Source organism: Rattus norvegicus, chromosome 1 (assembly GCF_036323735.1).
Source record: "Rattus norvegicus strain BN/NHsdMcwi chromosome 1, GRCr8, whole genome shotgun sequence".
In the NCBI taxonomy this organism is placed as follows: domain Eukaryota; kingdom Metazoa; phylum Chordata; class Mammalia; order Rodentia; family Muridae; genus Rattus; species Rattus norvegicus.
This window is the reverse complement of record NC_086019.1, coordinates 155,131,405-155,156,542: the sequence shown is the minus strand read 5'-3', so window position 1 is coordinate 155,156,542 and position 25,138 is coordinate 155,131,405. Positions and strand designations below refer to the sequence as shown.

The window sequence follows — 25,138 nt, the reverse complement described above, 5'->3', positions numbered from 1 at the left end:
TTGAGCTAACAAATGTCCATAAAAACACACTTTGTGTGTGTGTGTGTGTGTGTGTGTGTGTGTGTGTGTGTGTGTGTGTGTATGAAGGCATTTCCAAAGAGGATTAATAGAAGAAAGAACGACATCCCTGCCTGAATGGGGTCAGCACCATCTATAAGCAGAGGTACTGAACTTAACCAAAGGAAAAGAGGAGAGAGCCAGCTAAGTGTTTCCCCTTTCTCTTTTCTCTTCTTCCCATTTGGCACAGATATGACCAAGCCCTCAACCACCAGAGTTATGAGCCCCTCTGCTGCCATTACTACTGAAACACATTGAACAATGGCCACACACCTCAAACAAAAATCTTATTCATTAATTTGCTCCTTATCAGGTAACTGGTTAATAACATGATACAAAGCAATGATATAAGCATGAACATTATAAGAAATGCTGGGAATTGTGAGGTCATTGCTTTGCTATTGATAACATGTATATAGCCAGATATAGCCTCATGACTATTCTGAGCCTTTATTTCCTTTAATGTAAAATAGAGGCAGCAACCTGCTATCACAGGGAATTTCTGGTGTTCATTATTAAATATATAAAAATATTTGGGAATATTTATTGTACTTTTCTAAGAGGGAAAAGGAATTCAGCATCTATTAACACCCTCAGAAGAGCACCAGAGAGATCATAAAGGACTTTACACACTGGATCCTTAATAAACGGATGTCTTGATAAAGGCACATGCCTTTTTAGTGAGTAAAGAATGAAGACCCGATGAAAAATATACTTAGGACCTTAAAGCTTGTTATTGGCAGATACAATCTAAAATCAATTTTTCCCACTTCCAAGGACAATACTCATCTTCCAGATAACAGGCATTAGATGTTTGGTACCACAATGATTTTAAAAGTAAGGCTTTAAAGTGAGTCAGCCACGCTTTGAATTCTAATGCTACCATTTACTCTGTGTTGTCATGGTAGTAGTAAATAGCATAAACTCTTTGTATAGCAGTATTTTCTCATCTACAGTTAGAGAAGAGTGTGGATCAGTCCATATATTTTATGGCAATTTCTAGAAAAAATGATTATATATAGCACATAGCAGCATATGTGGAAGATAGCTTGCAGTGATATTCTACCTTTTATTATTCTATCATTCCTTACAGTGCACTAAACTATCCAAGGATCTTATGATATCTTACAATTTATCCTGAATAGTCTAGAGAAAAGGAAAATGTATCAAATAATACTGCATATTTTCTAAAATGATTAAAGTTGATAGTTGGTTGAGCTCAAGTATATGAAATGAAAAAAATATATACCAGAAACAATGTGAAATGTTAATACTATAATGAACACTAGATGATTATATACAAATATTATAAATATAAATATAATGATAGTGATTATAGAAGTTGTAATGAAATTGAAAAGGACTTGGAGAACAAGAAGAGTTACAAGTGAAGAAAAGGGTTAGAAATCATGTAAATAAGCAATACTACTATCATCATTAAAATAAGTTACTGTCACTCAATTTCTTTTATTTAAGTATTGTAGAAAGTATTCCATTTCTCAATAACCACCAGGTTATACTAAGAATGTCTAACATTTGACACTGTAATGTGACATTGCCATCTATGAACATGCTGGCTTGTACTCATAGCTATTCTGGGACACAGGAAGACCAGAAGCTGCACACTGGACATTCACTAAACTGTCTTCAGTGTCAATGAAGTGAAGCTTCATAATGCCCCTTGTTTTAAGGAGTGTCACTGGGTATATGAATCAAGAGAGAAGACGAGGAGAAAGGATGGTCTGAGGTATGGCAGCTCATTCCTCATATTCAGGGTTTCAAGTGAGAAGCTTCCCTGATTGATGGTATGGACGAGCTTCCCTATCTTCATGAGAAGGGAACTAAATACTGCAGAATTTTAGAAAGAAGAAACTGAAGGTAACCATCTCCCTTCTTCCTCCTGGAGGCAAGTGCCATTCTGAAGGCCAATGTGAGGTGATCAGAACAAGGAAGAGCCAAAAACACTCTGGGGAATAGCTCACAACTTGACTGGGAGATGAGAGACATCACTGAACTGTTAAAGACTGTTTGGTAACTGGCTTCTGCAGCCTCCTCTTATTATCAGTAATACGCCTTGTTTTCAAACCCTTTTCCAGAATGAGACAGCTAAATAATAGGTTTTTGATACTAAAATATTTTAGTATGAAATATTTTGTTTATTGACATCATCATACTTGACAGAGAATGAATGCTTATTAATAGAGTACGTAGTGGATTGAGGATATGGCAGATTTCTATGGTTAAATTAATTAGAGAGACATTGGAAGAAATTGGTACTCAAGCAGGTCAGTGTGGGCATATGTGAACTTGTCCATTACTCTAAGTCATTTATTTGGACTATTCTATAGCAACAGCATGGGGTCACTGGAATATTTTGAACTGTAAAATTGTTGAGCATTTTGTAGAGGGACAGGCAACTGAACACATGCAAATGGTTTTAGGGTAGATGTGTTTCATTCTGAATTGGTTATAAAAGATCAATTTAAGGCCATTGAACTAGTCCACAGCAAGATCTCTGCAAGAAGATTCAGCAAGAGATTTTCCTCTCGATTGCCACATATCCTTACATTCAGTGGACAAGATGGCAGAGAAAGGTCACCACGGCTTACTGTGAAATCATAATGCAGAAATCTCAAGAGCTTGGGTGTAAGGAAACTTCATGTAATGAGACCCAACAGGAGGAGAGTAAAAGAAACCCAGCTGGTGCTGAGATAAACAGATGATCATGTGGACAATCTAGCCCTCATCAGAAACAATCCCACCTAATTTAAAGGACATTGTCTAAAAAACTAGGCAGATTTCACCAATCATGCTAGATGTTCTACTGGAAAGAAATCCCCCTGTAGGAGACTGGGGCATCAAATTCAAGGTAGACAATATTTCCCATGACTCATCTACTCGTACATCCTTTTAACCTGACAGGTGGTGCGTGTTATAAGATACAGATAGACTAGAAACTCTTGCTGCCATCACACCTTCAAGTTTCACTCTTCTGAGGTTTATCCTGCTGAGTAAGCATTTCAGCTTTTAAAATGTCAAGTAGTGTAGGCTTACATCTTACAATTATTATGCAGAACTAACAATGAGTTAGCTTTTTATATCTTGTTCATCACAGAAACCACATGAAATTTAGGAACACACAATCCCCCTTTTCAATGTGGCAATAAAGGACTAAGAACCCCTGGGATATTAGCGATATTATCTGTTTTGTTTTGAGGATGATGGATTGTCCTTTGGGTAGAACATCAGTAGTCGCTATACTGGACACTAGTTTGAGGTGAGATCACCTGTGTTTAAATCAATGTCATTTGGATATTGGAGAAACAAAAAAAGTTGCTTTTATTTCATAAATTGTCACCTTTACTCCTGTTACAAGATCATGCTTTATAAAGAAAAAATATATTACCTTCTCTTAAAAATGCACTACAGAATTTCGAGAAAAGCTTACAGAAATCTATCGATAGATCGCCGAATGGGGTGATGTCGCAAATAAGTTTAAAGTTTGATCATTTTATATTTATCATCTATGCAAAAATTAAGGTCAACATCAATACATGAGAGTTCTATGAAATGTGTATAGAACAGGAGATTGAGAGATGGGTCTGCAGTTGAATGTATCACCCTTTTCAATGTGGCAATAAAAGATTAAGAACAAACTGGATATTATGGACCTTCCAGAGTCTTCCAGAGGACCCGAGATCAACTATACCAGGAGGCTCACACTGCCTCTGGCTCTAGGAAATTTGATGCTCACTGGTATCCATAGGTACCTACCTCACATGAACTATACCCATACACAGATAAACACCTTCCTCCCACCCCATTATCATCATGTTCATCAAAATAAACTTTGTAGAGAGTAGTCCTCTGGTATCAGAACCTGTGGTCCAAACACAAGTCTAGTTCTTGCTATGGTATAAATTTCAGCAACTTACTTTGCTTCTGAAAGTCAACATCTTCATCTATAACTGGAGACAAGATGACTGAACTTACTGGCTATAGAATTCAACATTAAGACAAGTATATAATAAAAATACTTAACTAAACATAGATATTAAATAATTATAAGTCAATAACATAATGCACCAACTATCATCAAGTTCCCAGGCTATAACATTATCAAGAAATATGGGATACCTACTTTTCTTCATTATCCATCCATTCCTAATTTTCCCCAGATTTTATCTAAGGGGCTTTGCTATAGATTTCTCTTTTTTTTATTTTGCTCATGGTTTATAGAATCACCATGAATCATTGCAAGATGATACAGTGAAACAAGAGTCACGTTTTCATCTGGTCTAACTCCCTCATTTTATGGTTGACTGCAGACACTATGATTCTGCAACATGCCTAGGGTGATTCAAAGGCTACAGTAGCACAGTTATGAGAGTCCAGGTCTCCTAATTTCCAGTCTGTATCTTTCCACTGACCTATTCTACTCATTCTCCTCTGAACCATAAATCTGACCATGACTCCAAATTGTAAGAGTCAGGTTACTTAACACAGCCTGCCAGGATGTGATTTCTGCTGAGCTAGGAATTAAACATACAGTTTATGAGCCGATCAGGAACAAAGCGCTGTTTAGAAAACCATTTATTTATCCTGTCAAGGCCACTGACATACTGCAGTGTTCTATGATACAGTTGTGATAGGATAATGAACACTCTGGGTACCAGCATGTCATGATGAGAGGACACTTTCAAACCTTCCGGTTTCTCCATCCAGTCCATCCCTTGCTTCAGCATCAGTACAACGGAACTATTATTTGTTATCCCTGGCTGAAGCTGGTTCCTGAATATATGACTTGATCATTACTATCTTGAAATTAACCCAATGGGTGAAGGTGGAAAAGGTTTTATTTGAATCTGTTATGGACTGTCATAAGGAATATAACCAATATGAACCCCTAAGCCTCCTCTTGAATCTTAAACATTGGAAGAAGACATGGTTAATTTTAAATGGATCTCATTTCTTACTCTGTCTCTCAGAGTTAGAGGAATTTCTGATGAATCTTGTGGGCAGAGTCCTATAAATGTATTTACAATTTCATATCTGAACTCAAAAATAAAAGAAGGAAGGACAGGAATTTCATACAATAGAAATAGTAATATAATTTCCTGTATGGGCTTATTTTCTTCTTAGGATCCCATTTAAACCATCTCTTTGATGGTTACTGTATTATATTCATAGTCATCAGCAACTGGTGCATTTAAGTGAGATATCCATCATCCTTCCTCATAAAACTATCAGGAAGAAGAGTTAAGATTAGAGCTAAAGTAGGAGGAAAGAGTTAACATCATACTCGATCTAGTTCTCATACTCTGTCTCTGAAATCTACACAATTAGATCCATTACACTGCACATAAAATGTATCTTAAACCCACACAGATCCCTTTGTTTGGGTATTATAATCTCTCTCACAGGAGACTTATTAAATACCATTTCAATTACTCTTCTGACAACTGAACATCACTATGCTCATTAAATTACGGTATGTCTTTCCATAAAGGTGGTCTATCAATGTAATCTTAATGAAATATCCCCATGTCCTCTGAATTCTACATGCCTCAAACTTACCTAACACTCCAAATTCCATCCCTTTCCTTCGCATCTATACTTCCTTTTCGTCACACCATATTTCTTGCATTTCAAGACTACATCACACATACACAAAGCTAGGGCATCTGATAACCCTTTCTCTTCTTTGTGATCTCCACAGGGTTCTTTCTTCATACTAGTATTGTCAGTTGGCAACTGAATTGTTTCTTTCCTATTAATTCCTTGCCTCACTTTAACATCTATTTAAAGAAGAACTTTCTAGCCTATTTACTACATCGTATTGTCTTTACTGGATTTTTAGTAATGCATCTCTATCTAAAGAAATATTATTTGTTAATTGTTTCCAGCTATTTACCTATAGTATTATTGCTATATTGTCATGTATAGGAATATGAGGTTTCATGTAATCCATGAGTAATATATGTATGTTGGTCACTAAACAAATTAACACTGGTATTTTTGAGTATGAGTATTTCTATTCATATGATACTGAAATACATGATTTTTACACAGAATGAATATATATAGACACATATACACACATGCACACACCTATATAATATATATGTGTGAAATATAAAATTTCATACATACACATGTGTTTGTGTTTGTGTGTGTATGTGTGTATTTGTGTGTGCGTGTGTGCATGTGTGTGTGTGTGTGTGTGTGTCTGAGTCAATTTCTTGGTTTTTGTATTCTCATAAATGATTAGAATGATTATCTGGGCTTTCAGGGGACACGCTACAGTTTGGGGAATAATTACCATATAAGAAGCGATTCTCTAGCCTGTCTTGCCTAAAACAACATTATTCCCTCTCTCCCAATTTTTGAAACTATAAAATTTTTCACAATTTACAAATTGTCAGCTTGTATCTGAGCGCTAAGAGTAGAGGGCTAAACACATGGTGATCTCACAAAGCCTGTAGGGTGAAGGATGCAGCAAGCATGTACGTAATCATGGTGCTAACTGAAAAGCAGGCATCTGGACAACATTTACTGGGATCTCAGAGAAAAGAAAACCTCAGCAAAGACCCATGAGAGATGATCCTTCAATGGTGAATGCGATTAAATTGAGCAGAGGGACAGAGAGTGTCATTACAGACAGAGGAAGGAGTTACCAGAAGGCTGCATGGTGGCTTCTGGGATCAGAGAACAGTGGGAGATTGGTCACGATCTGAGCATAGTGAGTGGCTGGAGAGAGGTCTGAACTCATACTTAGGCCAAGTAGAAGGAAACTTTCATTGTTCTGCTAGCAGTTTGTAAGAAATTGTTTGGCAACCTGTTTTCCATGATTATAATTGTCATAAAAATAGTGTATCATTGCACTTAAAGGAAATCTCTCAGAACTTTCACCCAGCTCTTTTAGAGATAAAGGACCCTGTGGGAAAATCCTTTACTAAGAAAGAAACAAGTGCTTGCTGTTCTCACTCTGGTGTGGACTCCTAACTGACATTTCCTGACATGCTTGCCTTGTCCACATGTTAGCTGTTAGCTTGTACCTGAAAGGAAGGCCTGTTTTAAATAAGTTATTTTTAAACCGCTGAGTGACATTGAATATAGAGCTGATTGTTAAACAAGGGAAAACATCTCAGTGATAAATTGGGTAACAACATTCACAATGGATCGAAGGGGACCCAACACTACTAGCTATTGTGAATAGACCCTGGGAGTAGAAATGTGAAAATGTGAATGTTTGAGATGCTCTGAAATTTAATTCGGTGTGGGTTCTGGGAGTAGGAAGGTCTAAAGCCAAGGATGAGTCCTGATTTCAGTTCTGACAGATCAGGATTCCTGTAGGAGAGGTTCGCCTGCAGGATGGATGGGAAAGGGAAGTTATGCAGAGAGTCTGAAAGACCAAGGTGAGATGTGCAGAGAGCTGTTGCCATGACACCAACTATTATATTGCCATTCTACTAATTACTAGGATATAATAATTGTACATCTACTAGGAACACCCAGGCAGAGGGGTGCTTTCACCAGCTGAAGAGAATCCTGCTTCTAGATCTATGCTCATTTCTCAACCCGCTTAATGCTTTATGCTCCCTATTAATCTTCCTGCCTTAGAAGCCAGGGTTGGCTGGTTTGTTTGTTCATTCTCTGTTCCTTCCTTCCTTCCTTCCTTCCTTCCTTCCTTCCTTCCCTCCTTCCCTCCTTCCCTCCTTCCTGCCTTCCTTCCTTCCTTCCTTTCTTCTTCGTTTGTTCCTTCTTCTGATTCTTGTTCTCTCTTTCCTCCCCTCCCCTCTCCTCCCCTCCCCTCTCCTCCCCTCTCCTCTCCTCCCCTCTCCTCTCCTCCCCTCCCCTCGACCCCTCTCCCCCCACCACAGATCAGCCAGAGGATAAGAGGATATCGTCGCAAAACAGTGTTTGAATGGTGTGTTTTGGATGACTAAAATTTTATATTGTCATTCTATAATTTAATTCACTTGAAATCAGGGACAGAATTTCTGTATTTCTACCTCATACTCATTTATATATAAATTTCACTCAACTGTGTTTTTGTTTGTTTGTTTTCTTGCTTACTTGCTTGTTTTTCTAGATATGGTTTTGTTGTGTGGCCTTTGATGTTCTGGAACTCACTATGTAGACCAGATTGGCTTCAATTCAGAGATCTACCTTCCCCTGTCTCCTGTTTCCTGGGATTAAAGGTATATGCTACCACCGTTTGGCATCACTCAGTTCTTACCCATAGGTAACCACATTAAATGGGGACATTTTCTCAGTGGCTTTCTCCATACCCATTTCCTTGAGTTTTCCTATTGTCAATTTAACATCTATGAGGACTCTTCAGCAAACTTTCTAGACACAGGGAACTAGCCTGTCTATACCTGCCTATTATACTAATGACCATCACATCTGTCACTCATGCAAGCTTCCTCGCCTTGTTTCACTGAGTGAAAAGACAAAATGGTCAGCCCCTTTCCTTCCAAAGGGCAGGCTTAAGGAAAGGACATACTGAAAGGAATGCTAAGTCCCCCGCTAACTTAGTGAAGTATAACCTATGTTCCTGTATTTGGAATAGTTGGAAATATCCGTCACATGATTCATAAACAGAAACTGTTCTCTTATAAGCGTCCATTTGTTCATCTTTCCATGCAGACTTCTCTCACCCATTCAATGGAGGAAGAAGACAGATTTCTATAGTTATCTACAATGACACAGAATGTGTTCATCCTAATTAACGAAGAAGGTCAAATTAAATTACCAGTGGCATGCCATTTTTATTCTACCAGATTCAAGAAGAATTTCATAAATGTTAAATGACTAAATGTACAGGAGGAAATACATTCATATGCTTCCTTGAAGGCAGGGTTAAACGTATGTAAACTTCCTTAGAAGCAATTTGGCAATTCTAAGCTCTTTGGGACAGGGATCAGTCTCTTGCTTTTCATTGATTAACATAGTGCCTTGGGATGTGAGATAGTTCAATAATTACTTGTTAAATAAATATTGATGGAAGGACTGTGGAAATAACACAAGTCCTAAAAAATTTCACAACCTTTCACTCAGCAATCCCTTTCTGAAAGCTCACCCACCATGAGAAACGGGGTCAAAGTCACATACACTCAATGCTTTATTCAATCTTTTTTCATATTAAAGATTTAAAAAACTATATCCAACAATATGACTTTTGAATGTAAAGAATTTGGGTATCCTTTAAGACTTACACCAATAAAAATAATTTATAACATGGAAAATGTTGACAATATGTTTTTAACTTAAAATTACAGTAAAATTTATTCTGTTTTTAAGTTTATCTGTCAGTTTTGTATATATTGTGGCTTTCAGTCTAGTATTTTTTTCTGATTCTCAAGGATTCAAGCAAGTAGGTCTGTTTCTTATGACTTTTCTTTGGATCTTCAATTTATGTTTGTTTTGTCCTACTCAGAAGTTTTAGTTTGCTTTTATCTTATTATATTTTATCTTATTATTATTCCTTAGAAGACTAGTCATTTTCTAATGAGAGAGAAATTGTGTGACTTTAGAAGGAAGGGGACATGGAGAGAGATGGCCAGAAGTAGAGAGAGGAGAAACTGTAATCAGAATATATTATAGAAAAAATCTATTTTATTTTCAAAGGAAGGAAAACATATAGTTTAATATTATCCACTTCCTCATTTCATTCATAGAAATACGACTATGTCTAGCTACATTTATTACTAGGTAAACAAGACATAATGCATTCCCCACTGAAGATACTTTCACAAACATACAAACGTCTAGAAAGCAGGGCTGGGGAAAGGGCCCGGTCGGTAAAGTACTTAGAGTACTTACAGTATATGCACACAGACCTGAGACAGAGCCCTGCACATGTGCAGTGTCAGATGTGGCCTCTTAACCTAGAACTGAGAAGGCGGAGACAGACAGATCTCTGAAGCCCTATCAGCAGCCAGTCTACCCTAAACAGTGAAATGCAGATTCAAGGGGAGATCTTATCCACCTTCTCCCCCACCCCTAAAAGTAGAAAGACACTGACGTCTGGACTCCAAACACTGTGTGCACGTGCACACACGCTGCAGAAGGCATAGTAAAGATTGTGAAGATATCTTAATGTTAATAATGGGGAACCCCAGCTGAAATTACAAATGATTGAACTTTTAGTGTCTTTACAACATAAAATGTTTACTGTTAGTTTGTGTCATTTCTCTAAAAATAAAAATTAAAATTATTTTAAGTTAGTAGAGCATATTTGTTAAACAAGGATCTATCAGTATTCGCTTAGATTTTATTTTTACTTGCCAAATTATTTAAAGTTGAAGGATGAATACCAAAACTTCTTAGGGACAAGTACATGAATCTCATGGGAGAAAACAAGTTAAATCAAAGAAATGAAAGATCGCTATGTAAGCAAAACCAACAGGCACAAAGATTGATAAATAGCTACATAATAGACAAATAACTATAACATATCTATATGATAGTGACAGTGTCAATGTCCACAACCAATAAGCAGAATAGGCTGTCATTATAAAGTCCAAGAATGTTTTCATTCATGGCTTTTCAGTGTGATGCTAACTACAATTCTTTGAGCATTTATTTTTAGCCACAAAAATAATAGACAGAAGTGATTAGAGAATCTGCATAGGAGTCTACAAGCTAATATTCTAATAATAGAGGATGACACATTAAAGATTTTCAAGAGCTAAACAATTGAAGAGGATTCAGCTCAAACTACAGCTTCAAACTGATAGGTTCCGTTAGGCAGAAAGGGATCACCCATCAGCAAAGCAACAGAAATCAGTTACTCTCAGCAGAGGTCAATGTGCTGTCTGTAAGTTAATGTCACTCGGTCATGACTTTGCATACTATCTGCAGCTCTTTGGCTGTTATAGCAGCGGAGCTGAACACTTGCAGTAAGGACCCCAAGGCCTCAAAGTACTTAATTCTTACCTAACTTCACAGAAGGCTCCTCATTCCATGATTTTAGCTATTAAAATATATAAAACTTTCCTAATTCCATTCAGTCGATACAAAGATGGTGGAGCAAGCTGCGATTGGCCTGCAATGTGAACTTTGCTGACTTCTGGGCTGTTTGAAGGATGAATTAAAGCACGCACCAGTTTTGAACATTGGAGCCAGTGGTGCTGTTCTTATGGTGGCCAATGTTTCCATTACATAATAAATATATTATAATCTCTTCCTATCTTCAAGTAAAATCACATTTAAAAATAATATCACAAGGTTCAAGAACCAAAGTAAAAAAGGGAAAAAATTTTAAAAAGTAAGTATAAAAGACTGCCATTTAACGTACTGCTTTCTCAGTACATCAGCATGAAGACTCCATTATTTTAGATGATGAATCGAAGGAGTCAAATGCTTACTTATTATGAATTACTACATGTGGATTTGAGTGGGATAACAAGATGTTAAATATGTATGATAAAAGAGTAAAGAAGATAATTTGCTGTGTAGAACATCTAAAAGAAAATTATAGATAATCGAGGTGGACAAAGTAAGAATGTCCATGTTCTTACAAACAAAAAGGTCTTATTTTTAAAGCTTAGTCCTAGTATTTAAAAAATTGTTTCATATGGAGCTTATAGTTGAGGAGAAATAGGCTAAACTTGAGTTGGCAACTAGGCCAGGTATACATGTATTAGACATCACTTTTACCCACAAAATGCAAGATTTCATGATTTTACGTACTAGTTAAAATTAATTAAAAGTGAAGGCATGCTAGAAAGGCAGTTTTCATGATAACACGTGTGTGTGTGTGTGTGTGTGTGTGTCTGTCTGTCTGTCTGTCTGTCTGTCTGTTTTGATTTATGTATCATTTAACCATGCTTGAGATTTCTTATTCGATAAAGGTAATACCTCTGATTTCTAATACTTCAAGTTTCAATTCCTTGATTAAAAGTGGGCACCGATGGATAGATACCACATGAATCTAGAGCTGGAGCAGCGGCTGAGCACTAAGCCAGCTTGATGCTATTATACAGGACCCATGTTCACGTCTCCTCAACCATGTCGGTGCCTCACAGTCACCCGTAACCCTTGCTCCAAGGGAACCAAAGCTCTCTTCTGGCCTCCATGATCCCCAACATAAATAAAATAAATAATTAGCAATAAATAAATCCGACAGCTTCAGGGATAAGAGTTAAGTGCCAACTCAACCCTGGCTGCCAACTAAGAGTAATATTCAAATTAGAAGACTAAATAAGCCCAGAGGTGGTGCACTGTGTACATGCATGAGGCCCTGGTTTGATCCCAGGCTACTACAGAGCAGTAAGTGTTTGAGCTATTTGCTAGGTGCAGGAACACATGCTTGAAATATGGTGATGATGATGGTGGTGGTGGTGGTGATGGTGGTGGTGATAATGTTGAAGATAAATGAAAAAATTAAAATAAGTAGCACCTATGAAATATTACACCACAGGTCTTTTAATAGCATGAAGTCTTTTAAAATAATTAATCAGTGAAATTTGATGAGCTCATTTCATGTTTCTACTCATTTAAAACATATAGTTACAGATCCTGTGGTCACATTTCAATTCCTTGCACACTGGCAACTCTAGTTAATGACACAGTACAGCATATTTCATAATAATTAGAAGAAAGACTTTTAAAATGTTCCTACCACAAAGAAATGGTAAATATTTGTGATGGCGGGTATGCTAATTAGCTGCCCAGCCTACACCGAAGTTAAAGATCATGCTGCACATCTCAAATGCACGCATTTATGAATTGGCAGCTAACAAAAGAAAATATAAAATAAACAAAACAGTGGATGGATCTAGATTTACACGAAGAATGTTCAAATCAGCTCAGTTAGACATCTGCTCCAAGTGCAGATCAATATTGAGAAGGACTATCAAGGAAGCTTCTTCCTCTATCAAAAATGCCCCGACATGAAACAGAATCATCAGAAGGCTAGATTCAACAAAATGGCAAATGACTCAATAAATATGATAGGATTAAGTATAAAAGTCCCTTAATATATACAGAAAATGTGCTTCTAGGAAATTAAATAATTAATAAACCTTTTTAAGAACATTTTGCATATATTCATCAAACTAAGCTTGATTTTAGGTTTAGGTAATGCCTTTTGGGATAGTTTTAAATTAATGTCTAGTATGAGGTTCAAAATTATATTGTGTACCTGGTAGAATTTACTGCTGTCAGACCTATTCTGCATACACTCATGCTTCTGGTATCCTTGGTCTCCTACTTCTTCTTTTTTTTTTTTATTATTAACTTGAGTATTTCTTATATACATTTCGAGTGTTATTCCCTTTCCCGGTTTCCGGGCAAACATCCCCCTCCCCCCTCCCCTTCCTTATGGGTGTTCCCCTCCCAACCCTCCCCCCATTGCCGCCCTCCCCCCACCAGTCTAGTTCACTGGGGGTTCAGTCTGAGCAGGACCCAGGGCTTCCCCTTCCACTGGTGCTCTTACTAGGATATTCATTGCTACCTATGAGGTCAGAGTCCAGGGTCAGTCCATGTATAGTCTTTAGGTAGTGGCTTAGTCCCTGGAAGCTCTGGTTGCTTGGCATTGTTGTACATATGGGGTCTCGAGCCCCTTCAAGCTCTCCTACTTCTTAGTGTCAGTCTAACCATTCAAATCGTGTCAAAACGAAAGCATCTTCCCGCGAGTCAAATGTGTCCTAAGCCAAAACTGGTAGAACTTGCCTGTAATCTTAGCAATTAGGAGTATGCTGCAAGCAAACTGGAATGTGTTATAGGCTAGCCCATCCCACACACAAAACTACTGGCCAAAACAAAGCAAAAGCAATCAACTAAACAAACAAAAACCATCACAATGAATAATGTTTTCAGTAGCTCTCCTATTTTTCAGGACTGCTTGTCCTACTTCTTAGTAAAAATCACGTTTGTGTATTAATATAAAAATCTTTGTTCAATGCCCAGTAACTTGCATGCCTAATAACGTTTCTGGCAGAAGTCCTCATAAAGATGAGCAGAGGGCTGTGCAGGAGAGCATCTTGGAACAGCAAAAGGATAATTCAATTCTGAGTTCAAAAACCTGGGCCAAGTTTGCCGCAAACTAAATGACCTTGGGTAAGTCTTAACTTTTCTAGGCTTCGGTTTCTCATTTGAAAAAAATCTACTAGGTGGTCATGAAGTGTCGCATCCAGTTCTGACGTAACCATGAAGCAACTAGGTGCACTTGAGAATGTAAAGGGTTAGAATACAGTAGAAGCACAGTGAACGGCACCAAATGAACAACAGGAGCAAATCAAGGAGCGCGAGAAAGAATCAAGTGGACCACGGAGATGGTGGCATCAGAGAGACATGCAAGTATTAGCTGCTGGTTCTTTACCTGCCTTCATGCATAGGCAGATAGGACAAATGTGTGACAGTCACAAACGCTGCGTGATGTGAGATACTACATGGGGACTAAGAATAACATCTCCCCAAACTTCTGCTATGTTTTTATATTTTGTCCCGAGGGTCCCGATTCCCCACCACACACATTGCAGACCCAACACAATGGGAGGGTGGCACAGATTAATGATGCTGGAGAAAGTATCCCCTTGTGCTGTCTCTACTCACCCCCTACAATGCTTCCACTGAGCAGTATCCTTAACCTTGAGGAGTTAGGGCAAGGGTCTGAGAAGACTTTACTCAGGATTCCTGAGATGAAAAATAAAGCAGAAGGGAAATTTGCCTTTGACATTTGGAAGTCTGGCCTCGTCTGCATGGCTACTCCTCTGAACCTTTATGGACATTTCTAGTAAACTGAGCAGTTTTGGAGGTCTATAGTGTGTGTGGTGATGGCAAGTGGTTGCTGTCTACCACACAGGACAGGAAACAATTGCAAACGTCAGGATACAGTTGAAAGAATATGTGAGCCAAATACAGCTATCTAGGCGAAACCAGTTCCATGCAATTTAGCTATGTGATTGTAACCAAGTGACTCTGAGCTGCAGTTTCTATAGCATAATGTGGGGACTAGAACAGGGTCTTGCCAATGTTAAGGAAATGCTGAAATGGTTAGGCCCCTAGTTCAGTGTCTCACCCACAGAGTATCAGAGGAACTCAGGAGACCTTTGCTCTTCTCCTCCCTGCTCTCTGTTGACATTCTCCTTGTGCTGGCCTATGGAGAGGGCTCTGCTGATGTCACCATCCAGGCAGTGATGTGGGTAGCAGGGGTGTGCAGGCCTGCCACAGGAACTTTCATTCTTCCTTGACTGGTGCTTCCCCTCCCCAGAGTGCCTGACGTTTCCCAGAAATTAAAACGAAACAAAACAAAAGCCAACTCATTCTCTTTGGTAAGGAGAGGAAAGCGGTTGTTCAAAGAAGGCAGAGAGCTAAAAGATGTGAGATGTTTCTGTTCGTGCACAAACTGAAGCTGAGTTTCAGTGTTGGGAAGTCTTGCCTCTCAGATTAAAACACTGCTCATTCAATGTTGTTTCAAACGGCTTGTTTTTGAGTTACTATAAAAGAGGGAGATTTAAATTTACAGGGCTTGACTGAGTACTTCAAATGCATTTCCCCTCCCCAACAGGAGGGGGCTGAAAATCTAATTTTTGTTAACTTCTTACTGTACAGTTAAGGGAATGTTTCTTCTCAATATAATCATATTTGACCTACCCTCTTCACCTCCCCCACCCCATTTTCTGTTTCTGTGCACAGTTATAAATTTCTGAGAATCCCGAAGGACACAATGTCACTCCAGTGGTAATGACCAATGCCAAAAGTTTCTGGACAATTGCCTAGCTTAACCTTCATCATTAAGAGAGACATAAAATTATAATGAAAGGTCAGCATGCAGGAGGGTAGTAAGTTCTTCGGGTTAGGAAGATACAAACCTTTAAATCACGGGTAGCAATTAATACCACGTGCTGAATTAGGCTCCAGGTGCCATGCTGGGCTCTTTATAGAAATTGAATTCCATTCTTATTTCATTTCTCTGGAAATTGACTTTCTGATCCTAAGTTTTACAGAAGAGAATAATGATGCTTACAGATATTAGGCAGAGGGGCTCACACAGAATCTGTAAGTTCAAATTTAGTATTGTCTGGAGCTAAAGTGTAAACACTTTCCAGCGCACCTTCCTGTAACTTATGAGTATCAGTCTGCAGGGTGCATGAATGCTTGGGCTAGGTAGATATTTTTTTGTGTGTGAACTTGACACAAACTGGAGTCATCTGAGAGGAGGGAACCTCAAAGGAGAAAAATACCTCATAAGATCAGCATAGGCAAATCTTTGGGATATTTTCTTTATTAATGATGGACATGGGGGGATCTGGCCCACTGTGGGTAATGACATCCCTGAGAGTGGTCCTGGGGTAAATAAGAAAGCAGGATGAGCAAGAAAGCAGGGACAAGTCAGTAAGAGGCACTCCTCTGTGGCTTCCATTCAAATCCCCTCCCTCCACTCTTAAGTTCTTTCTATGAATTCCCTTCATGATGGGCTATAAGCTGAAAGAAGAAATAAACCCTTCTCTCCCAAAGTTGCTTTTTGTCGTGGTGTTTTATTACAGCAGTAGAAAACTAGATAAGACAGGACTGAAGGACATTTTGGGTGTCAACAAGGAAAACAGCAGGATTAGGGAAATTTAGGTTCAGAAAGGTTCACTGATCCAGAGGCTCAACACACAGAATGTGTTAGAGTATATACTTAGGGCTTGTTATCCAGGCCAACCAGGCACAAACTTGTCTCTGGCCCCACCCTCCACCTTATTTTCCTGTGTTGATAAACCTGCCCTTCTGAGCCCAGAATTCTAGGTAGACAGATCTATGTACACATCAACGTAGCACGTAGGATGATGTGTGGAAGTTTTTGTATTTACCCTTCTCAAAATGTTTTGGTTACACTCGATAGGCCTATAAAAGACCAGTCTATTGACAATCAACAGGATGGGTGAGGGGCTCACGGGGCCCTATTTGTTTCTATTGATCTATTTTCTACTTAAGATCTTTGGGGATGTGGGAGCCACTGTCTTCAGCCTTATACCCACTGGTACTCCAGTGAAGAGCTCTAAATCCATGTTCACCCAGCCTGCCTCAGTTAAACCGAGTGCATCGTGAAACAAAACAACAATAACAAAAATATGAATGGGGAAGTCCGAGGAGAGTGGGAAGCAAGAATTACTTTGAAAGAACAATTTTAACTCTAAAGGTTTACTTTTCGTCAGCTTAATAAACACATTTGGTTCATCAAGATTCAATCCAACATAGTCCAAATAGTAGCACTTCCGCAGCGCCCTTACTAATTTATGTGTTCTCTTCCTAGTGAGTCAAGAAAATGGAAGAGTGCAAAATAAGATTTTAAGGGTTACATTGATTGCAAAGTTATTTTCTCGTCAACAATATTCATTTAGCCTTTGCTAGGTAAAAACACAGCAGCAAGAGATTTATATGTGCAATGCTCATCATTCCTTACCACAGTCCAAGGAAGTAGGCTCTCTTTTAAATCACCCTCTTACAACATGGAAATGATGGTTTAAAGAGAAGCAGTTTCTTTTCTAAAGAGTATCTCACTGTCTTATTCCTCTGCAGACCCTCTGCAGACAAGATGCACAATTCAGTAACTGCCACATTCCTTGGAACTTTCAGCTCATGATATAATTACTAAATACATAAACTGTGATAAGATATGAACTTTAATGCAGCAGGGGTCTACTTTGTTTCCTAGAATATCCACAAGACATGACACAATGCTAGATCGTAAGGATTCGGTGTGTAGTAGGTGAATAAACAATGAGATGGTGGAGAAATGAGGACCAAATAGATGTAACTGTGATTTCCAGGCTTCCATATTTCTGTCGTGTCTCTGTATTTCGGCCTGAAGCAGGAAGAAATGCCATGTAAGTAGTGATGGGCATGTTTCTTTGCAAGGCCAATACTAATATCGTAGACATGCATTACAGAATTCACTTCTTACCTATCATTATGGTTATAGTAACTCTACAGATTCAATGGAATGACGACTTTTCTGAGAAGAAATAGAGCTACATTTTGGACCAACCAAGAAGCAACAGAATGGTAGTCTTCTTAGTACTAGGCATCCCAAATAATGGGAATTTGGCAAAGAACCTTGGGAGGAAGTCAAATCATTTCCATAACCCTCTATTATATCAGCCAGAAATTATGCTGCCTGATTTTCATGCAATATGGCACATATGTCTGAGAATATGATATCAGCTCCCAAATGTTAAGATTCTTTAGTCCACTTTTGTACTAGAGGTGGGTCACTGGGTTATTCGAAAGCATGCACCATCATTTTATATTTTGCTTTACCAAAGACTATTTTTAGTGTCACTAACAGCCACCCTTAGTACTGGAACATTCCGCAACCAATTTATGAAATTAAATGGTAAAATAGTATTATAAAACTCTCAAAATAGATTTAGATTTAACAGACTTATACATGCACATACACATATATTTTTCTGTTTTTGATAGTATACACTCTCTGTGAATGATGAGACATTTCCATATAGTTAAAATACTAGTTAATGAGAATAGGACCCCCGTTGAAGGAATCAGAGAAAGAACTGGAAGAGCTTGAAGGGGCTCGAGACCCCAAAAGTACAACAATGCCAAGCAACCAGAGCTTCCAGGGACTAAGCCACTACCTAAAGACTATACATGGACTGACCCTGGACTCTGACCCCATAGGTAGCAATGAATATCCTAGTAAGAGCACCAGTGGAAGGGGAAGCCCTGGGTCCTGCTAAGACTGAACCACCAGTGAACGTGATTGTTGGGGGGAGGGCAGTAATGGGGGAAGAATGGGGAGGGAAACACCCATAAAGAAGGGAAGGGGGGAGGAGGATGTTTGCCCGGAAACCGGGAAAGGGAATAACACTCGAAATGTATATAAGAAATACTCAAGTTAATAAAAAAATACTAGTTAAGTACTACTAGTGTACATAATGAATGATTCATGACATGTATATGCACATGTTTCAATTTCAGCATATTTCCTTCCATAAATGATAAGGAAAATGTTTTAAATTAAGGAATGTTCTATTTCAAGTTAAGAGAATGAAGTATTCTTTGGAAAGTAAGCTAATATTCTCCTAGTGATAAATTAAGAATGACATAAACTATTATTTTTTCTCTATATAAAGTAATACCTATATACACAGATAAGTTTATATGTATATATGAAAATATGTAAACAATATAGCACACACACATATATAATATGTACAAATAGTTACATTTTAGGATTATTTGTATGTATATTTTAAATTTATGCACAATCATGCATTGCCAAGCTAAAGTTACTCTGTCTCATCTATTTGGATGGGTAGAGAATAGGGGGAGAGAGAGAACAATCAGTCTGGCACAGAACTTTGGCAGGTAGGTCTGAGATAAGAAAGAATGAAAAGGGGAGTTCTTATGCAGAAAAACTGTTGCTGCAATGCTTAAACGGTACAGGGTAGCAACTCCCACAAGTTTGCACACTATGCTAGTCAATAATAAAGCATATGTGCTTGATGGGAAACTGGAAATAAATGTGCTAAGGAGTAAAGGTGATCGGGGCTGCTTCAATTCATTGCCTTCTCATGTGTCACTGCCTTCTTAATTACCAGTGCAAAGTCTATATCAATCTCTTAAAGTATTAACTGGTTATAAATTTCAGCCAAGCAGGAAGCTGATTTGGTTGAAAAGGGAGAAAAAAGTTTCTCTTGGCTGGAACATATATCAAAATTTTTGCCATGCTGTTATTACACAGTAGTTTTAAGAATTTCTGTTTGGAAAATGATCATTTATGGAAATAAAACCTTGTTACTTCTTGAATAAAAATTATTCAAGTAATAAGCCAAATTTGATGTCCCCCATTCAAAAATTATAAGCTACATTTTATTAGTAAGTTTTCTCTTTGTAGGAAAATTAAATGCAACCTATGCACACTTACAGGTGAAAGAATATTAAACCAATGTTTTGTCAATGAGCACACATAATCAACAAAATTCTCAATACTCCTTGTTCAGTTAAGAGTTCATATTAACTTTAAATTTTGACATTTCCCAGTACTAGGTTCCATTTAAAGCTGAAGTAGTTGCTAAAACAAGATCTGAGATTCTGTATTTCTAAGTATAGCTTCTAATTTCCTACCAATGAATCAAAAAGCCATATGCTTGGCCATGAATACATAATTATACTACTAAAAATTAGTGATAGATGGCATTCTTGGAAGTACTTAGGAAAAACTATTATCGAAATTAAAACCCCCTCTACATCTCCTAGATCATAATATTTTATTCACGATCAATATTATATTAAAAATATTGAAATTGAGATTTTTTTCCACCTGCAAATTGCAGCTTGTTCTTTCCGTGGGTATTTAAGAATACTCTCTGCCCTGTGTTATGGTGACTACAGGTGCATTTTATTTATATTTATAGCATTTGCAAGAGTTGCTCCCGCCTTTATGGAAGCAGGAAAACATAAGTAAGTCCGATTTATTTCTGTTGAAAGGCTAGTAATTCAGGAGCAAAAGAAATTTAGGAATCAAGTTAAATAAATATGCATATGTTCAGAAAGGCATTGTAAGAGAAATGGTTGTAGTCCTAATATAAATGACCTCATTGGTCCTCTATGATTAAATGTGTTCCCTTCTTTTATTCTAAGTATGATTACTCTCTCTCTCTCTCTCTCTCTCTCTCTCTCTCTCTCTCTCTCTCTTGCTTCCAATTAGTCTTTTCATTTGTAAAATGAACTGTGTAGTAGAAACAAATTTTCTCCTCCATAACTGAAAAGATACATAGTATCAAAAGAATAAAGCCAGTGTAGCACACATCAAGCCTCTCCTTTGATGGAAAAAATAAATGTTCTTTTATTTTTATCATGGTGGGAAGTGTCAGATTAGTTATTTCTTAAAATAATAATAATAACATTTTTAAAAAGAGTCTGAAGAGAAAAGAAAACTGAACTGTGATTAGGCTGCTAACAGACTATGCTACAGAATTCTAAAAATCATCTGGGGATTTGAGAACGTGAACTGAAGGAAAAGTCACTGACAGCCATACATAGCATGCCTGGATTTCTACCCGCCGCCCAGAAGTGTAAAACCACAAACACGTGTGAAACTAGAAAACCACTTTTTTCCTAATATTTTTCCAAGCAGACAGTCCCAGTCAGCAAGGACTCAGCAAAGTTTTCAAGCCACCCTGCCCTTAAATACAACTTTCTTATAACAGAAAGAAAGTCACAAAGAAAAAGCTCACCTGTGCAGGGCTGAACCAACCGTGTGGGCAGGCACATCGCTCCCCACAATTCCCCTTACCCTTGGTGCTGGTTTTGTGGGGGCTTTTCCGTACACTGTCCCACAAGGTGACCAGCTTGGTCCTGTTTGAAGCCGGGCCCCCAGGTCCTGAGGAGGGCATAGTTTGGGAACTGTACCCAAGCCCCTGAGCATTCCTCTGCCAGCCACAGGCACAGTGGGCATCCCTGATGAGGGTGGGCGCACTCCTGCCGGCATCCATCCCATCGGACCCCCGGCTGCAGCTGTGTTGCTTGGTGAGGTATGCATTCATAGTGCACTGATGCTTACTCTTTTCTTTGGTCAGCTCTGCATAGAAAGGCTTCCTCCCTCACACCCCTTTCTTCCAGGCAGTTGTAAAAGTCTCTTTTCCCTGTGGATGCCTCAGTATCTTTGACAGCGGCTATAAGCGGTTCATCGTGGGAGCAGAGGGAGCAGTGAGAGCAGCTCTGCACAGCATTATCTGCGGGCTGGTAGCTCTTTGTCAATAGATGACTCAACTCACAGAGCAACTTGACAGTATCCCTGCTCTAGGCAGAAGCAATCAATGCTCCACACAGCTGGGCTACAAGACTGTACACTGTGTTACAAGCCCTTTTTGGATGGAGCCTCACAGGAACGAGTACTCCTCACAATTTGGCATTCTCAGTTTTCCCTCCTCCCTGATCCACACATGAAAGACAGATCTTAGGAAAGAGAACTTTGTATCAGAGCAGCAGGACCTTTCTTTCGAGAAACCGTGCATCTAGGCAGAAATACTATAGCATAAGCAGTCTGAAGTGCAGGGAAAGTTAACCTGGAAAGGAAATGTTCCCCATTTCTGGGAATCACTTCTCCAGTTGCCAAGACATAGACCAAATCAGGAAATTATGAAACCAGAACTTCAATATTAACTCCAAAAAGGATCAATTAATTTTGAAAAAATGATCAAGGTCAAAGCGTCGCTGGGCTCCTTTAAATTTTGAATTTAATTTACTTTAAATCATGATTACATGCTATAATACAAGTATATGTTCTTTATAGTATGAACAATTATTAATTCTATTTCTTTCAAAATATGATGACTTTTAAGATTCAAAGATGATAGGTTGGTTTATTCTAAACTAGTATTTTTCCTCACCCCAAATTATTCTGAGGATTTATTTCCAAATATTTTACCACAACAAATTCATTCACCACAGAAAGAATCTGCATTTTAAAGTGAAAGATATATTCAACCCTGCCATTCATAGTTTGGTTTTTCTAAGACATAATTTTCAAAATATTTAACTAAAAATGAGTGAAACCTATCCAATTTTAAATAATTTCTTTCCAAAGAGGATATTCCTATATTTCAATTTCAGCTTGCTTCTCAAACACATCCACAATATTTTCAGTAAATTGAAAGACTAAATATAACCACACTTAGAAATGACATTGCCCTTTTGAATTTGCACATCTTTGACCAGACTATCCACATCTTTCACATGTTCCTAAAGACAAGCATTGGTTTGATTGAAAAGTAAGTTGTCATCTAGCAAGGAATGAAAAAGGGTTAGCCCATTCTATAACTAGTTTAGTCATAAACCACAGAATGCCATCAGACCTGCCTTCCCAGTGGACTGATGAGGCTCTGGGACGGTACCCACCTCCCTCTGCTCACTTGCTACTGCTTTCTCCAGGTTCCAGAACCACCATCACCATGCACCCCTCTACACAAGGACTCTGGGTAAATCATTTATTTCTAGATTCAAACACTATAGAAGCAGTAGGAACGTATCCCTACACACTCCAATGAAATGATTCTTCCCCAGGGTCTAAATGAATAAGGATAGCAAGGTTAGTAGAGAAGGCATTCAAACCAACTTTGCTAGGCTGGATGTGGCCATGTACTGTAATGTCAGTACTATGGGGACAGAATCTGAGATAAGAGGCTCCCTGTGACTCGATTTGCCTCCAGCTTAATTCCAGTAAGAGAGCTTATCTCAAAGGAATGAGGTAGAGGGTGATAGAGCAGGAGACCTGATGTCTGAGCATGCATGAATATATGTACATGCATACACACACACATGTATGTATATATCAGTTGCCATGACTAACTAGCTAAAGAGACATAATATTGATACACACTTGTCGCTTTGCACTCAGATGTGTGAAGAAGTATTGCAGCGTTCTCAAGGCAAGCCTGGGCTACCTTAAGATTCAAAGCTAGCCATAACTGTACACATTATGACCAAATATCAAAACATAAAAACGACTAAATAAATAAATAAATAAACAAACAAACAAACTAAAATTACCTTCCAAATAAAACAAAGAAGACACCTTTGGCCTATTACTAATCATTTCCCAAAGCACCCAACATACCACCTAGCAATCTTTTTTATCTTATTTTTGAGTGAAGATTTGTGCTCACATACATGTGCATACATACATGCGCACACACACACACACACACACACACACAAACACAGGAGTAAGGAAATGAAGGAGATGACAACATTTTTATAGTGATATAAAAACTAGCAAAGCTCCAGAGACAGGTATGCTGTTTAGATTAAGGTGTTAGATCTGAGATGATGCTCTCTATATAGGTATTTGTTTAAAGGAGAAAAGGAGGTGGAGGAAGAGGAAGCAGAGGAGAGGGGAGAGAAATAGGATGATGATGATTTGAACTATTAGGCAGAGATTCTCCTGAAAGAGAATCAAGGAGACAAAAATCAATATAAAAGGACATTAAAACGTAGGCAAAAAATCACTACAGGGTACTCAAAAGAAAGAAAAGAGGAAATCTGTTTCCCACCCAAAAACCTACCATCTTTATTCTAGATCAAGGTATAACTAAGGTCAGTAAGAGCTTCGAGGTCAGATAAAGCCCCAGAGAGCTTCAGAACCTCTTAAGGTTGCCATGATGCATGACTTTACACTGTCCTTTGACACAGTAAGGCAATGCCGTCACTCTCAAATGACATTGTCAGGGTTTTAAAAGTATGGGTCCCTTTGATCAAATATAGCCACAGATGTTTCTCCAGTGATTCAGACAGGTATCACTGCTCAAAGGCCTGTTGGCCAAACCAGGGAAGGCACGCCCAATCCTCACTCATCTTCTTCTCAAGGATAAAAATCAATCTGCATAGAGTAAGTCAGTAGACATCCATCACAGTTCTGCTATGGCATATGCATTATGCAGCCGGTCAGACGGGTTCCTGGATGAGCACTATTAAGCTGTTATAAATCATAATAAGGTTCTAAATCTGCTATGAAGAGGTTTTTCAAATGACCTATTTCCTCTCATCAAAAGTCCTTAGGATATCTGTTTTCATAAGCCCAGTATATCATTTCTTAGTACATAAATAAGTAGCCATGTTTCATAGCTAGTGTTACTTGCCCTCAAAGATATTTAAGATCACGACATCCATTTATCAAGCTCACCAAAAGACTATACTGAAATCATTATTTCACTTCCGCATGTGTAAACTAATTTTCATCTTCAGCCTTCTTTCCACAAAAGATTTTTTTTCTTTTCAACCAGGACATTTGGCTTTCTGGATCTGAATACAGACCATTTAAAACAGATAAATTCAGCCAACAAGACTTCTGTATCATAGACAGACCCACTAATTGACAATAATCCAATTTGATCATTTGTAATTAGACAGCTGTAATAACCATGAGATGACATCAAATTTTGGTGAAACAAGAATTAGCAATGTGCAAGCACACATCCTACTTATCACTGTGATTTAACCTGGACACAAGACGCACTGGGGAATGCCTCGATGAGATGTATCTCATTGACCTCTCTATGACCTGGCATCGACTCTGCAGAGCAAGCCCCTGTCTTAGAGCAAGAGTTCAAAACTA

At 38.2% G+C, this 25,138-nt stretch overlaps 1 protein-coding gene across 27 annotated transcripts in view; it reads right to left on the bottom strand.

Annotated features, from left to right (window-relative positions):
• Positions 1 to 25,138, bottom strand: part of Dlg2 (discs large MAGUK scaffold protein 2) — a 2,051,694-nt gene that overhangs the window by 759,696 nt on the left and 1,266,860 nt on the right. For 2 of the 27 annotated variants that reach the window (XM_039089365.2, XM_039089414.2), the window contains exon 1: positions 21,261 to 21,831. The exons of 22 other annotated variants lie outside the window; for them this stretch is intronic. In XM_039089365.2, coding sequence (XP_038945293.1) covers positions 21,261 to 21,569 — 309 coding nt within the window. In that variant the 5' untranslated portion in view covers positions 21,570 to 21,831. Of the gene's footprint in view, positions 1 to 21,260; positions 21,835 to 25,138 lie in introns of those variants that run through there. 3 more of the 27 variants (XM_039089356.2, XM_039089403.2, XM_039089384.2) reach the window with 3 other exon arrangements.